The sequence below is a fragment of the Hippocampus bargibanti genome, linkage group LG08, assembly GCF_051943395.1.
Source record: "Hippocampus bargibanti isolate YZ-2025 linkage group LG08, ASM5194339v1, whole genome shotgun sequence".
Classification (NCBI taxonomy): domain Eukaryota; kingdom Metazoa; phylum Chordata; class Actinopteri; order Syngnathiformes; family Syngnathidae; genus Hippocampus; species Hippocampus bargibanti.
Genome location: NC_142741.1, coordinates 25,134,133 through 25,151,448, shown reverse-complemented (window position 1 = coordinate 25,151,448; position 17,316 = coordinate 25,134,133). Strand labels below are relative to the sequence as shown.

At 40.8% G+C, this 17,316-nt stretch overlaps 1 protein-coding gene across 6 annotated transcripts in view; it reads right to left on the bottom strand.

Moving 5' to 3' along the window:
- Positions 1-17,102, bottom strand: part of LOC148894944 (phospholipid-transporting ATPase IH-like) — a 41,291-nt gene extending 24,189 nt beyond the window's left edge. For all 6 annotated transcript variants that reach the window (XR_016115753.1, XR_016115752.1, XM_089002438.1 and 3 more), the window contains exons 1-12: positions 16,680-17,102; positions 10,872-10,994; positions 9,636-9,725; positions 7,777-7,857; positions 6,719-6,826; positions 3,964-4,092; positions 3,384-3,487; positions 3,246-3,296; positions 2,353-2,417; positions 2,189-2,270; positions 1,951-2,101; positions 30-227 (exon numbers count right to left, since the gene is read on the bottom strand). Coding sequence is in view for 4 of the 6 variants with exons in the window: in XM_089002438.1 (XP_088858564.1) it covers positions 30-227; positions 1,951-2,101; positions 2,189-2,270; positions 2,353-2,417; positions 3,246-3,296; positions 3,384-3,487; positions 3,964-4,092; positions 6,719-6,826; positions 7,777-7,857; positions 9,636-9,725; positions 10,872-10,994; positions 16,680-16,718 (1,221 nt within the window). In the remaining 2 variants the exon portion in view is untranslated. The remainder of the gene's footprint in view (positions 1-29; positions 228-1,950; positions 2,102-2,188; positions 2,271-2,352; positions 2,418-3,245; positions 3,297-3,383; positions 3,488-3,963; positions 4,093-6,718; positions 6,827-7,776; positions 7,858-9,635; positions 9,726-10,871; positions 10,995-16,679) is intronic.
- Positions 17,103-17,316: the final 214 nt, after the last annotated feature.

Genomic DNA, 17,316 nt, shown 5'->3' with positions numbered 1-17,316 from the left:
ACAAGCTTTGCAAGAAGTCAAAGTTTTACCTGACCAAGCTCCTCATTCAGGTCAGAGGTATTAACCTGAGGTCCTTCACCCAACTCCTCATCAAACATCTCCTCATCCCACGTGATGAAATAGGAGCCCAGGAACTTCTGCATCTCCACTGTGACGTACATGGAAACGGGGATAATGTAGTTGAATAGGACCATGAAGGCCAGGAAGTCTGTGAAGGCCCTGATCACCTGCAGGAAAACAACAAGGAGTGGAATATGTCATATTACCGTCATGGTAAAAATAAAATAATATTCTGAGAATGAAGTCATGGAAGTCACGAGAAGAAGGTTGAAATTGATACAAGAATAGAAAAGTCATTTTATGTTGTATGACAAAGTTGTGAAATCAAATGATTAAAATAAGTGCGCATTTGTTTTGGGGGGAAAAAAATTGTCATTACACAAGAATAAAGTTTGACATTTTGTTTTTCTTTTTATCAAAATGATATTTTCATTATAATGTTATTATTTAAAGGAGAACCGACACAATTTTTTTGTTTCATAACTGACATTGGAAAAACGTTTTATAGCATCTAAAATACACAAAACATGCAGGCTGAAATTTTTTTGTCAAATGCAAAACACCAATAAAAATGACTTAAAGTGTCCCAAAACTACTTCAAAATGCCCCCGGAAATTGCGAGTTTCAGAAAGTCCGGCCTCCTTGTTCGTGACGTCACTATTGGTCACACACTGCCTTGCTCCAGAATCAGAACAATGGCTTCAGAAAGTTCTGATTCGGAGAAGATGTTTTCTTCTAACTCATCCAGTTATGAATATGATTCAAAAAGTTCTGAAGAGGAAAGCATAAATGTTTGCAATCGATTAAAGAAGTCCTTCCGTCTCATTTTGAGGCGTCTGGACTCCAATGTAGCGTCCCATAAAATGCATAAGATGGCGCCCAAGCTCCGTCGGAAATGGGCTGATTTGTCTGCTGGGAATTTGTGTCAACTAGTATCAAATAGTAGTCTTGGTGCAACACACAACGATTCACCATCGTGTTATTTATGTGTTGTCCTTCTATTTTTGCCATCAGCACGGATCAACACAAAGTTTTCAGAACAAACAAAGTACCGCAAAATGCATTGTGTGTCGCTTTCTCGGTCAGGGGCGTTCCTTCAGTGACGTCACGTCAGGCATCGTCATCAACTCGAAAACAAGACTTCCTGAATAATCAGCGCGAGTCTTAAAATGTAAAATATAGCTATATACGGTGGAATCTTTGTAAAATACGCTCAGTCGAAGTCATTTCAAGTGATTTTACAAATTATGGTCACAACTTGTCCGAAGGCGTCGGTTGTCCTTTAACTCATTCACTGCCAGACATGTGCAAAAATGTGCCCACTCCAGTGTCAAGGTTTTTGTCATTGTAACTTGAATTCCAAGACGCAGAATATTGAGTTTAGGTCGACATAAACATTCAATACAGCATTAGAAACCTTCGACTTTCTTCTTTCATCAGAAAAAAAAGTAGTTAATTCCTAAATTATATGGCTCTGGAGTTATACGAGTTTGAAATGAGGGCGGCTGTCCAAAATACAATGCAATACATACATATTGGTTTATATAGCGCTTAAACAACAGCTGAAGCTGGAACAAAGCGCTAACATGGAAAAAAGGGAAATGCTGCCCCCTTGTGGAAGGGAAAAACATCACCAAAGGTCTGACCAGCGCTTTATCGGCTCCCAAGCATGAAAAAAAAAACCCGAATACATTCATGAATGGCAGTGAATATGTTAATGACTATAAAATCATACTAGAATAAAACAACTGGAATAGCTTGAAGAAGTCCAACCGGAGTGTTTCCACCTCAAGTTATGACAAAAATATTCGCATTATTTATTTGTTTATGTATTAGTTCTGATGTGACATTTGCACCGCGTGCTTGTGAACGAAATGTCCCATCGCGTACCACATGTCGCTGTCGCTCGTTCTCCGTTCTGTGGTTGTACCAAGGCTCATCGCGGTCTGGAGACCACTGCCAGGCATATTTCAGAACAGTATTGACGAGCGCTTTACTGATCAGGATGCACAGATAAACAACCAGAAAGGCATTCATGGACCTGCGGTGATGAGATAAAAAGAGTCCAAATAAATGAAATCATCCAAATTGTCCCCCTCAAAGCGGACGTGGTCAGATAAGAGCTCACTTTTCCACAGCGGATCGCTTTTGCGATTTCGATTGGTAATTGAGCGCCATTTTGGTCTCCATGCCAGTGTAAATGGCAACAGCTGACGGAAAGGACGAAGGAAAATGAGTGGCGGCAGCAACAAACCTCAATATGAAGAAATATTCATACGAATAAATGGTCACCATAAATCTGTTGTGTGTTCTTCAGTGTTGCGCCTCGGAGTAGTAAATTCTCAGCACCAAGTGGTCTGAAATAAAAGAAGAGCGGCTGACTTGACAACACATGCTAGCTAGCAAGCTCGCTAGTACAGTGATACATTGGCTTACGAACTTAATTGGCTCCCAGACACAGTAAGGCGAAAAGTGTGTATCCCAAAAAATAACTTTCCATTGGAAACCATTAAAATGAGACTAATCCGTTCCCAAGTGCCCTACTTTCTACTTTCTAATTTCTAAGCCAAAAAAACTACACAAACTATACCTTATTTTATGTATAATAAATGTGCTATGGAATTATAATTAAAGAAATAAACTGTACTGTATAATAAAGTGGTTTTATTGACCTTTGTGATGGTCGTTGATGGCTTGATGGAATGGAGTGGCTGCTTTCATCAGCATTAAACACTTGATGAGGAACGTAGCCTTCTTCTTTCACCATCTTGAGGAATGATCCCTTGTAGGTGCTTTCTCTGTGATACTTTTACCTAGTTCCTCATCAATTGTGTTCTGTTTAGCTGACTTGATAGCTTTTTGCATCAAGATGGCTTGTGCGGGTTATTTGTGGCGCCTGATTGATGGGATATATTTTAACCTTCCAGTCTACACTCTGCCTTTGAACTATCAAAGTTGAAACTCTCTCACTCTCGTCTGCCTGTCTCTTTAATGTTTAAACCACCCCCCTCACTGCTGCGTTCTTGACCAATCCCATAGCTTTCCTTGTTAGGAGAACGGGCTCGTTGCAAAGGACACATCACTCATTGTGGCATGCTCCGTGTGTATCCCGAAAAATAGTTCGTATGCCAAGGTAAAATGTTCATAAATTTAACGTTCGTACAATGAATCAAATGAAAACCTACCTCGCAACAGGTTCTTCGTTTTCCTTGTAAATATGGATACGTCCCACAAATCTGAATTAACCCAAAAGACAAGACAAACGAGCCATTCAAGGAAAGTGACCTTGAATTTCCAAACAATCATCAAGGTGTCACACTGACTTGTAGAGGTCAGGCTGCGGTTGTTCACATTCGATGAGGGCATGCAGGGAATCCACTTCCTTATCCGTCCTAAAGGCCATAGTATCTGGTATGGCGTAGTAGGTCTGAAGAAAGACAAACGAACGATCCAAATTGAACCTCACTCCACCATGGCGATTTAGTGAAGGATTTAGCTGTTTTATGAAAATCGCTTCTTTAACTCCCCTTTCAAACCATTTATGTTCTTTTGCGAATATTCTAACCTCGTTGTCGTCAAATCTTGTGGTTGCTAGCTTTTAGGTGCATATGTACTGCCGATTGAGGCCCACTAGTATTATCTCTGCTATGTTGATAAAGTCTTTTTTGGAGAATTTGTTTCGTCTCCCCAATGTGTTGCTTTTTACAATTTTCATTTTAACAATGTATTGAATAAACTACATGACTTTGTTTTTCATTTGGCAGCCTATCTTTTGGATGCGCTAATTTTTGCCTTAAAGTGTTTATCGGTTTGAAATAAGTACGCATGCTATGCATAGTTTTGCCTATTTTTAAAAGCATACAAAACAGCATGAAGCACACAGGCTGAAATGTCTCAAGGCACCTTGTGACTGGATTCGCCGTCCAGGCTGGCTGTGGTGACATAGCAAGTGCCATCTTGTCGGCTGGATGAGAGCAGGATGAGGTCACATGGAAACGTTTCGTCCTCCCTCACCACCACGATGTCGCCCACCTGCGACACCGACACAATAGTGGTATCATGGCGGCAATATCCTTAAACCATTTTTTTGGGTTTGAAAAGGTTTCAATAGTATCGAAATTACCCAAAAGACGCATGCTGATATTTTTAGTCAAATGCAAAACACCAATAAAAATGACTTAGTGTCCCAAAACTGCCTGAAAATGACCTCGGAAATGGCGAGTTTCAGAAAGTCCCGCCCCCTTGTTCGTGACGTCACGCCAGGATACTCCAGACACAAAACGATGGCATCAGAGAGTTCGGATTTGGAGAAGATGCTATCTTGTTACTTATCCAGTTATGAATATGATTCAAATAGTTCTGAAGAGGAAAGCATACATGTTTGCAATCGATTAAACAAGTCATTCTGTGTCATTTTGAGACGTCTGGCCTCCAATGTAGCGTCCCAGAAAATGCACAAGATGGCGTCCAAGCTCCGTTGGAAATGGGCTGATTTGTCTGCTGGGAATTTGTGTCAACTAGTATCAAATAGTAGTCTTGGTGTGACACACAACAATTCACCATCTCGTTATTTATGTAGTTTTCCTTCTAATTTTGCCATCAACACTGTTTTCAGATGAAAAAAAGTACCCAAAATGCATTGTGTGTCGCTTTCTCGGTCAGGGGCGTTCCCTCCGTGACGTCACTTAGGGGATCGTCATCAACTCGAAAACAAGACTTCCTGAATATTCAGCGCGTGCCGTAAAAGGTCAAATATAGCTATATGCGGTGAAATCTTTGTAAAATGCGCTACAATGCGAAGTCATTTTACATAATTTTACAAATTATGGACACAACTTGTCCGGAGGTGTCGGTTGTCCTTTAATACATGACAGACCTTTTTTACCTACTCACATGAACAACCTTTTTTTTCATTTATTTAATTTTATTTTATTTTTTGGGAGGATTGAGAAGTTACATCACAGATAATGCCAAGCGAAGAGCTTACGTTGCGCGGATAAAATCCCATCGTCATGGTGACCGTACACATGACACATGCTCTGCGAATTTGCGTGATTAATATATTCATCATTATTCCTGCTGCCGGCTCATGCGCTAATCCGCTCCGTTTGATCCACAAAACACGGAAAACACAAGGGAGACACTCGTGATGAGAGAGGTGGGGAATAAAAGGGTGGGTGGTGGGGGGGGGGGGGGGGGGTAGTGAAAGAATAGAAAATAACACACAAAGAGACACATTACCCTACACGTGTATGTGAAATTTAGTCCAAAGAACATTTTTTTTTCTTCCTCTTGAGCGATTAGAAAAAAAAAGAAGATTAGACGGGTGGTAATACCTCAAGGCAGAACAGCAAGAGATGAAACAAAGTCCAGTTTTAAAGGACAACCGACACCATTTTTTTGTTTCATAACTGACATCAGAAAAACTTTTTATAGCATCTAAAATAGCCAAAACACGCAGGCTGAAATTTTTAGTCAAATGCAAAACACCAATAAAAATGACTTCAAGGGTAACAAAACTGCCACAAAATGAGTTCGGAACTGGGCAGATTAAGAAAGTCCCGCCCCCTATTTTGTGACGTCACTATTGATCACACACTGCCCTGCTCCAGAATCAAAACAATGGCTTCAGAGAGTTCAGATTCAGGGAAACTTAATTGGTTCCCAGACAGAGTAAGGCGAAAAGTGTGTATCCCAAAAATTAATTTCCCATAGGAAACCATTAAAATGAGAATAATCCGTTCCCAGGTCCACATAAAATATCATTTTCTACTTTGTAAGCCTTACAACTACACAAAATATACCTTAATTTATGTATAATAAATGTGCTGTGGAATTATAATTAAAGAAATAAACTGCACTGTATAATAAAGTGATTTTATTGACCTTTGTGATGGTCGATGATGTCTTGATGGAATGGAGTGGCCGGTTTCATCAGCATTAAACACTTGATGAGGAACGTGGCCTTCTTCTTTCACCATCTTGAGGAATGATCCCTTGCAGGTGCTTTGTCTGCGATAATTTTATCTAGTTCCTCTGCGATAATTTTACCTTGTTACTCATCAATGGTGTTCTGTTTAGCTGGGTTGATAGCGTTTTGCATCAAGTGTATATGTGGCTTGTGCGGGTTTTTTGTGGAGCCTGATTGATGGGATATTTTAATCTTTCAATCAAAGTTGAAACGAGTCCAAATTTCACTGTTTTCTATCCATTTTGTCACTCTCTCTCTGTCGTCTGTCAGTCTCTTTAATGTTTAAACCACCTCCCCTCACTACTGCGTTCTTGACCAATCACGTGGCTTTAAAGACTGGTGGCGGGGAATAGAGGACCAAAACAAGCCGTCTGCCATTTTCTTGTTAGGAGAACGGGCTCGTTCGCCAACGACACATCACTCATTGTGGCACGTCAGTGTGTATCCCAAAAAATAGTTTGTACGCCAAGGTAAAATTTTCATTAGTGTAACGTTCGTAAACCGAAAAGTTCGAAAGCCAAAGGGGTTCGTAAAGTGAGCTATCACTGTATTTCATCACAAACTACAAACATGTTATCTTGGAATGGACGAACACATGGTGTGCGGTAGACAAGAACCAAATGAGGACCAGACACTATCTGTTTCATAGCCACAGGTGCTTCTAGCTTTTAACAAGCCGGATCTTACCCGCAGTTTGTGACTCTGCGTCGTCAGCGCCTTCCCCCGTCGCACCACGTCCACCGGACACTCATTGATGGAGCAGTCGGCTTTGTGCCGCAGCCAATCCTCGTAGCCCTGAGAGGAACAAGATTGTTGAAGATAGAGAAGAAGACGACGTGAGAGTTGGACAGATGATCGCGTAAACCCAGGTGTGATTAATTGCCGTTGTGTACGTTGAGCTGGGTGACCCGTTTGCTTGATTTCGTGCCGACGTGTCATGCTTTAGATTTATGTGCCCGCTAAATTTTGCTTCTCTTTAGCCAGCGTGGCCCCATCTATCATTGATAGTAACGCAAGGGGGGGTTTGCATCCCCCCTGGGGGCTCCGGTGATGAACAGAGGGAAGCATTCATTACCATATTTCTCACATCAGCAGACATTTTCAATGCGCCCCGAGAGGAATGTGTGTACGTACAGATAATAGAACAGCTGATTGGAGTCCGAGGCTTGTGTGTGTGTGTTTGTATGACTAGTCTTGTGAGGACCACTAAGATTTTTATGCCATACGTAGTGAGGACGTTTTTGACAAGTGAGGACCTTTTGGGTGGTCCTCACAAGTTATTTATTCTAAAGGCTTCTAGAGGGTCTATATCTGCGTCTGTTAAAGTTTCAGAAAGGTCCCCACAAATTCACCCAAAATGATTTTGTGGTGTGTATTTTCATTTCACTTGGATACACACAATTTTTACTCGCTGTTTGTGTTTCTGTGTGTGTGTGTGTGTGCGTGGTTAATGAGAGGAAAAAAGTTCATACCACAAAAAGTAAAACGATATTTTAACCAAATTCACTACAGGGGTGAGGACTTTGAATGTAGCCATTCAGAAACCTCACTCCTGCTGTTATTTCAGTTTCAAGTCCACTTTTTATTTCCTTGTTTTTTAAAGAAGTTGAAGTGGGAAATGGGCTGACATTTAGTCTTCAACTGTAACACTAGTTCTTCTCTAAACGTATCCCTCACTCCTTATCTGGAGTTATCTGGACCTCACAAAACCATTGAAACAGGAGTGTGTGTGTGTGTGGTTATACCTGCTTGATGGCAGTAACTGTGATAACAAAGAAGAGGGGCAGACCACTGGTGACTGGGCTGGTGGGGGTGTCGATGATGAGCTGGAGCGGGAAGCACATGACATACATTCGTTGTGAAAGTCCCAAATTACGATTTTATACAGTTTCCAACCATACGAAGAAAATTACGACTCATTCGATCGCAGCCATTCCCGAATTTATGCGGCAATTGAAAAGCGTCACGCGCAGCGGCATTCCTGAATTTGTTTGGGTTTTTTTGTTTTTCTTGCGGGGGATGCCGATAAAGCGCTGGTCAGACCTCTGGCAATGGTTTTCCCTTCCGCGAGAGGGCAGCATTTACCTTTTGTTCATGTACTATATAAATTAATATGTATGTACAGATGCTCCCCTACTTCTAAGCATTCGAGTTACGAACAACGGCACTGACGAGGATTTTTGTAGTAAAATATGTAGTATTCTCTCTCGTTGTACATATCTTTTTAGAGCATATATTTTATTAAATGTTTATTTTGCAGTACAAAGCAATACAGGTCACTTATATAAACATACAGTAAAGTCTCGTGATATCGATATCGGATATATCGATAGTCCCGGTTATATCGATATTTTTTCGGACTCCCTTGAATTGGATTGGATTGGATTTGCCTTTATTATATAATCTATATAATAATATAGTTTCTTATATAATAATAATTATATACGAATATCGATGTAACGAGACTTTACGGTACTTGTAAAAGCCTCAAACATACATCCCATACAAAATATAGCACTGAAGCAACTTATGAACAAATTCACCTTACGAAAGACCGTCCGGAACGTATCTCGTTCGCAATGTGGGGTGCGTCTGTATTGTCTTGTATTTTGGACAGCCGCCCTCATTTCAAGCTCATATCACTCCAGATCCATATAACTTAGGAATGAACTATTTCTTTCTGATGACAGAACCGAGTCTAAGGTTTCTAACGCTGGATTTAATGTCTATGTAGTCATAAAACTTAATATTCTATGGGTCCTGAAATTTGAGTGAAAATGACAAAAACCCTGGCACTGGAGTGAACACATTTTTGCACATCATCTGGCAGTGATAGAGATTAGAGAATAAGGAGTTATCATATTTAAAAGTTTCATGCTGTTGTATGCTTAGTCAACACTTGTGACTCAATACACAATTGAAGCACGGACAACCTCGGGTCAATCAGATCAACGGACACAGCAAGTTAAACGGTCAGCTTCACAGGAGCAATTTCGGACTTGAGGAACTCCTTATCACAGGAGTCATTTAGGAATGCAAACTCCTTACCTCAGGAAGAGGTCATTAGCCAGGTTACAAACTTATCAGTTCATGGGAAACAAAATTTTTTATTGCTTACAGCTCTTGGTGCTCAGTACGTCCAGAGGCGTGGTATTATAATGGAGAAAACTATGTTTTACTAATGTATCACTTTAATTTGCATGTATTCTCAATAAATAGCTTGGCAGAGGGGCGCAGAATTCAGACGTATGTCATAGATGACTGCGTTTCCTGCCGGCAGTAAAGACAATCTGGTTCCGAGTCTCTGTCCACAGTGTCTGACTGTCAAGTCTCTGACATGACGATAAGACACGACTTAATGTCTTGATACAAACTCGATTTTGGTCAAGATTTAAGTTGTGATTCTTTGTGTTGAATGCAAGTTTCATACATTGAGAATCTTGATTGTATTTTCCAAAAACTGGCATCATCTGATGGAAAATAGGAATGCAGTCCAACATGGAAAACGGCGTTTCTGACATCACTTAAAATTCCGAACCATATCACAAATACGCAACCTGAATTACACACTTTGATGAAAATACATGAACGATGACGTTCTCACCTGGACAAGAAATATGACTAAAAAGTAGAAGTTGGCAATTCTTCTGAACTGTTCAAACAGGTTCTTGGGGATGAAGTTCCAAAAGGTGTACTGTCAAAATAGAAAAATACAATAAAAAAAAAACCTTCGCTTCTCTCATTTGTTGAAAAACAGAACTGTTTGGACTCCCTACCAAAGAATTATAGAATGAAAATATTGCTGGACGCCACCCGATCATATTTTGATGGTTTCGTCAGGCTATAAACAGATTTTTTTTTGCCATCTTATGGAAATTACATTCCTTTTTGATGAACGCTAATGAGGCAATATTTTCCTATTTATAGTGGAGGGGTCTCAGTCATGTTGAGTAAGACACCCTAAACCAGGGGTGGGGAACTTAAAGGACACCATTTTGTTTGTTTCCTAACTGACATCAGAAAAACGTTTTATAGCATCAAAAATACCCAAAACACGCAGGCTGATATTTTTAGTCAAATGCAAAACACCATTAAAAATGACGTAAAGTGTCCCAAAATGAACCCGGAGATGCAGAGTTTCAAAAGGTCCCGCCCCCTTGTTCGTGATGTCACGCTACGACGTCTTGCCTTCCTCTAGAATCAAAACAATATGCTTTCTTGTTGAAAGCATACATACATACATACCGAAAATGGCGACAAAGCTCCGTGTAAGGAATTAATCAGCCCGTTTCCACAGGCTGATAAATTCCTTACATGGAGCTTGGTCGCCCTCTTCTGCCTCTTTTTGGTGCAACATGACATTTTCAGACCAAACAAGCACAGCAAAATGCATTGACGTGATGGAAGGACTGCTACAATGAGTCCTTTTTTCAGTCAGGGGCGTTCCTTCAGTGACGTCACGTGAGGACTCGTCAGCAACTCAAAAACAAGACTTCCGGAACATTCGGCGCGAGTCTTAAAAGGTCAAATCTAGCTATATGCGGTGGAATCTTTGTAAAATACGCTCAGTAGAAGTCATTTGAAGTGATTTTATAAATTTTGGACACAACTTGGTGTCGGTTGTCCTTTAAGGCCCGTGGGTGAGAATTTGATGGCATTATGGAGCAAATGTCCTCTGAAGAACTGTTACAAAAAGTCTACTAAGATTAAAATGAAAATTGTTTCTTATCTATAAGAATCACGAAATGCTTCCGAAATCTAATATTTTTTCAAAAGAAAAGAATACATCGCCCCTGATACAGCCTTTGGCAGTTCTGAATAATTGAAAGGATCTTCTGACCTTTGAGGACACAATACGGTTGTCCGGGTAACGCTGAGGGATGTAGGCCCCAGCTCCCGGAGGGGCTTCTTTATGACCGATGTAGACTGTCCGATTGTCGACCCAGTTCTCCTCCCCCACGCACTGATGGACAGAGAAAGAGAGAGCAAAGCGGATACAATTTGAAACACAGGTAATGATAGAAGAAAATTGCTTATACAATACAATACAATACAATGCAATACAATACAATACAATGCAATGCAATGCAATGCAATACAATACAAAACATATTGATATATATCGCACTTTAACAAGTTAACACTGTTAGCTTGAGCATTGCGCTAGTACTTAGCAAATGTATGAACTCACCCATTTAGAACTACAGACAAAAATTGTGATCATTGTTTTGAAAAGTTATGATTTTATTGATAAATATAGTGTTTTTTTTAAAACAGGTGTCAAACTCAAGGCCCTTGGGTTAGATTTGTTCCACTGTTTTACGTGGCCGTTTTACGTCATCTTCCATTATTGTTGCTCAAATCATGACCAAAATGTCAAATTGTCATGTGTAATAAATAACGTTAAAATTTCCCCCCTTTTTTAACAATCATTATAACAATAATTTTACAAACGACAAACAGTTGACTGATTTCAAAACCAGTAGTCCATGAAGGGAAAGCCAAAAGGACAAGAAGAAGTCCATAATTTGGTTGTAGCTTTTGCTTTATATAAAAAAAAAACACCGTTTGATTTGGAAAAAAATCTTTTTTTTGGCGAAGAAGTTGTCGGCCACCCGGGCCGAGACGTTTTGAAAGTTGTACGCCCGACGTAAAAGTTGTACGCCCCGGGGCCTCCGGGCAGGCGTTATTTCAAACACTGTGTGCTGATGAGATGATATGGCAATCGGGCCAGTCGTCAGTCAGGACAATAGAAGCAATCAGTGGAGCCGCAGGGAGTAGTCCTCTGCCCCCCCCCCCCCCCCCCAAACCTGAGAGCAGGGACCTATCACAGCAGAGTCCGGCACCACCACGTCTGGACAGTAGGGATATATATATATAGGGCCGATACTACCAGTAAGACTTTAGTTTGCTGACGAAGCTTCTCGGATAAGAAGCGAAACGTCCGACACCTTCAAAGATGACGGCTGAAGAAACCTTTTCATCGAATGTGAATCGTTTTTTTTTTTTTTTGGATGGAATAAACTACAAAGAAGGAAAAGTAACCTGGAAAATATTGCCATCACAGCCCGAAGAATGTTTTAGCGGCTAATCGTCATTTCGGCGCCGTTTTCGGCAGTTCTATTTCTGTGATAAGACGGACGGACGGACGGACGGCGATGCTGTGAAGTCGCTATTTTGGCATGTGGGAATGACTTCTCATAGCTTCCCACCAGGTTGTTAGCGCGTGTCAAATTGGGATGAAAAGGAGGAAGAGGGTCATGGACGGCGTAGATGAGAGGTGGTGGTTTCAAGGGGGCGGAGGGGGAAGTAACATTGCCAAATTCAACAGTTACGTCACACACTTTGGAGTCGAGCGGGGGATGTCGCATACACATTTTTTCTTTTTATTTTTATCCCAAGTAATCCGACTATGTTCTTTTTTTTTCCTTTTAATCCTTTGATGCCGCAGGATGTTTGCAAGGTTACAGTCGGAGTGCAATTTTAAAGGACAACAGACGTCTCCGGACAAGTTGTGTCCATCATTTGTAAAATGGCTTCAAATGACTTCTACTAAGCGTATTTTACAAAGATTCCACCGCATATAGCTATATTTTACGTTTTAAGACTCGCGCTGAATATTCCGGAAGTCTTGTTTTTGAGTTGGTGACGAGTCCGTACGTGACGTCACTGAAGGAACGCTCCCTGACCGAAAAAAGACACATTGTAGCGGTCCTTCCATCACGTCAATGCATTTTGCTGTGCTTGTTTGGTCTGAAAATGTCATGTTGCACCAAAAAGAGGCAGAAGAGGGCGACAAAGCTCTATGTAAGGAATTGTGGAAACTGGCTGATTAATTCCTCACACGGAGCTTGGTCGGCATTTTCTGCGTCTTTTTGGGTGAGACATTTCCCCCCAACGTTGCCTCAAAATGGCACGGAATAAATTATATATTCGATTGCAAACAAGTATGCTTTCTTCTTCAGAACTATTTGAATCATATTCATAACTGGATGAGTAATAAGAAAGCATCTTCTCCGAATTTGAAGCCATTGTTTTGATTCTCCAGCAATGCAAGACGTCTTGGCGTGACCTCACCAACTGGGGGCGGGACTTTCTGAAAATGCCCAATTCGCAGCTCAATTTTTTTGCAGATTTTGGACACTTTAAGTCATTTTTATTTGAGTTTTGCATTTGACTAAAAATATCATACTGCGTGTTTTGGGTATTTTAGATGCTATCAAACGTTTTTCTGATGTCAGTTAAGAAACATATAGCATGTAGTAAAATATAGCTATAAAATATAGCTATATGCGGTGGAATCTTTGTAAAATACGCTCAGCAGAAGTCATTTGAAGCCATTTGACAAATTATGGACACAACTTGTCCGGAGACGTCGGTTGTCCTTTAAATTGGACAAAGCCTTCCAAGTAATAATAATAATAATAATAATAATAATAATAATAGAGTTAATGGCGACGGGAGGAAGAAGCTGTTTAAATATCTATTTGCTATCTAACTAGCTAGCTGGCTACCTAGCTAGCTATCTATTTGCTATCTATTCGCTTTCTAGCTAGCTAGCTGGCTGGCTACCTAGATAGCTATCTATTTGGATTGGATTTGCCTTTATTAGTCTTGCAAGGAGAAATTGACATTTCACAGCAGCAAAGTGATGAAAGGAATGAAAGTAGAAAAACAAAATACGCGAGCTGCTGTAAAGGCAGCCACTCTCGCGGCGCCATCTTGCTGCCAAAAGAACAAAAAAAAAACCTAAATCAATAATATGACAACACAAAGACAGAGAGAGTCATATGCTTTCCGCTATCTAACTAGCTAGCTAGCTATCTATTAGTTATCTACTAGCTAGCTAGCTAACTTTCTTTCTATTTGAGAGATTCCAGGTTGAGTGAACCCTGGCGCATGTGGCTGCCGCTGCTCACCCGCAGAAAAAACTGATCCCGTGACGGTAAAGTGACCTTGAGAGTTTAGAAAGGCGCTTAGAAATGAAATGTATTATTATCATTATTACTTGGAAGGCTTTGTCCAATTTACATAAACGTGGTTCTATTACAGGTCATGACCCTCTCGGGCAGTCTTCAGACGCGGCACCCCGCCGAGGCATCGCGCCACGGCTATTATTACCACATGACAAAGGGCGCGATGAGACAAAATAGAACACGTGTACTAACACACCATCTGCCAGACGATGTGCAAAAAATGTGATCACTCCGGTGCCAGGGTTTTTGTCATTTTCACTCAAATTGCAGGACCTACAGAATAGTGAGTTTTAAGACGACAGAAAACATTTAATGGACAACCGACACCACTTTTTTGTTTCCTAAATGACATCCGAAAAACGTTTTATAGCATCTAAAATACCCAAAACATGCAGGATGATATTTTTAGTCAAATGCTAAACACCAATAAAAATGACTCAAAGTGAATCAAAACAACGGCTTCAGATTCGGAGAAGATGTTTTCTTGTTACTCATCCAGTTATGAATATGATTCAAATAGTTCTGAAGAGGAAAGCATACATGTTTGCAATCGATTAAAGAAGTCCTTCCGGATCAATTTGAGCCGTCAGGACTCCAATGTAGCGTCCCAGAAAATGCACAAGATGGCGCCCAAGCTCCGTTGGAAATGGGCTGATTTGTCTGCTGGGAATTTGTGTCAACTAGTATCAAATAGTAGTCTTGGTGCAACACACAACGACTCACCATCGCGTTATGTGTTTTCTTTCTAATTTCGCCATCAACACGGATCAACACGAAGTTTTCAGACCAAACAAAGTACCCAAAATGCATTGTTTCTCGGTCAGGGGCGTTCCTTCCGTGACGTCACGTCAGGAATCGTCACCAACTCAAAAATCAGACTTCCTGAATATTCAACGCAAGTCTTAAAACGTAAAATATAACTATATGCGGTGGAATCTTTGTCAAATACGCTCAGTAGAAGTCATTTGAAGTGAATTTACAAATTATGGACATAACTTGTCCGAAGGTGTCGGTTGTCCTTTAACTCTGCAGCGCCGCACGTGTGGTTGTGACACCGTTACGGGCTCCACAAGTGTGCCCGGGTAAAAATAATATATAAATATCATAACAAGATTGTTATCCTCAGAGCACCTGAGACTCTCTTAAGGTCAGGTTCAAAGGTCGTGGGTCATGAGCCGAGTTGAATAAGTGTCACAGTCAGACGCCATGTCGCCAGCTGCGCCATTAATGAACATCAACAAGCAGGCTACGCTTGGCCTTCTGTCGGTTTCATGCTGTTGTTTTGTCGTTGACTTCAAACGATATTTCTCAGAGGAAAAAAATAATAATAATAATAAATTATTCCTCCATTGTGGAGTCAAACTGTGGCCATCACAAAACAAAACTCATTTAGTATGCTAGTTGCATGTTCCCCCTTTAGCAACTTCCAATGTGGACCAGCCAAGTTGATTTTGATTCCGTACATTCAGCAGTGCCGTGTAATAATAATAATAATAATAATAATAATAATAATAATAATAATAATAATAATAATAATAATAATAGTACATTTCATTTCTAAGCGCCTTTCAAAACTCTCAAGGTCACTTTACAGTCACAGGATATTTTCTTCTGTGGGTGAGCGGCGGCAGCCACATGCGCCGTTCTCCTAACAACAAAATGGCAGCCGACTTGTTTGGGTCCTCTATTCCCCACCCCCAGATGTTGGTTAAAGCCACGTGATTGGTCAAGAACGCAGCAGTGTGGGGAGGTGGCTTAAACATTAAAGAGGCAGGTAGACAAAAGAGAGAGAGTGACAAAATGGATAGAAAACAGTAAACTTTGGACGCGTTTCAACTTTGATAGTTCAAAGGCAGAGTGTAGACTGCAAGGTTAAAATTCCCATCAATCAGGCCCCACAAATAACCCGCACAAGCCATCTATACACTTAATGCAAAAAGCTATCAACCCAGCTCAACAGAACACAATTGATGAGGAACTAGGTAAAATCATCGCAGAGAAAGCACCTTCAAGGGATCATTCCTCAAGTTGGTGAAAGAAGAAGGCTACGTTCCTCATCAAGTGTTTAATGCTGATGAAACCGGCCACTCGAATCCATCAAGCCATCAACGACCATCACAAAGGTCAATAAAATGACTTTATTGTACAGTACAGCTTATTTATATAATTATAATACAATAGCACATTTATTATAAATAAAATAAGGTATATTTTGTGTAGTTTTAAGGCTTAGAAAATTAGAAAATGATGTTTTATGGGGACCTGGGAACGGATTATTCTCATTTTAATGGTTTCCTATGGGAAATTATTTTTTGGGATACACACTTTTCACCTTACACACTCTGTCTGGGAAACAATTAAGTTTGTAAGCCAATGTATCACTGTATAGTACAAAAAAATACGAGATTTGGCTTTTTCTTAACTTAAATCCTGCAATGAAGAATGACTATCTGTCGAAAATGTTATTGGTTACTTGGTACCGGAATTAATGACTCAAACGTACTGTATGAGTTAGGGGAAAAAAAGATCAAAATAACGGTGTTTTTAGCATGGTGGGTTGTATCCAAAAGGGCCCACGGTCCATAGCTTGCCCACATTGCTTTGATATACGTACACCCTTCATATTCGTGGGAGATATCGCGTACACGAACGCGTGTTGTGGAGTCGCTTACGTATCGGCTGATGATGTTCCGGAGTCGGTTAAAATCCATCCTCCACCCGAAAGCAATGAAAAAGAGGCCTCCGTGGACTCCCGTGTCGGACGTTACCTCCCTCGAATCGCCCCACTCGTGTCCATCATCATCTTCTTGCACCGCCGCCGTATTTCCCTCAGTGGGTTGTTGTGATTTTCATGGCATCACTGCTCCTCTTCTACCAGCGGACATCTCCCACGCTTGCTGGGCTACATGTCGGGGACCAATATGGCACCTCCTTCAAAACCCAGAATAGTACGAGACCGGACGATCGATTCGGTACACTAATCTCCTCGGTCACGGTGCCGTTTGGAGGTAGTTTGGAGTGCGTTGAGGCGCCGGTTCGGCAGCCGTGGGCCCGCTTTGATGGAGTCCACGTTCACGAACACGCTCGCAAGCAAGAGCTTCAGCCTTGAGATAACTACAACGCGCATGCGTACTAGGGATGTGCCGTTCGCGAACGAGACGAATCTCTGAAGTGAATGAAGAGAGCCGGTTCTTAACAAAGAGCCGGAAAAGGTAGCCGACTTTTAGATTTGATTTAGTGTATTTTTTTTTACATGAGTAATTCATTTTTCACATTATTTTAGGTGATTTTTGGTAATTAGTTAATTTA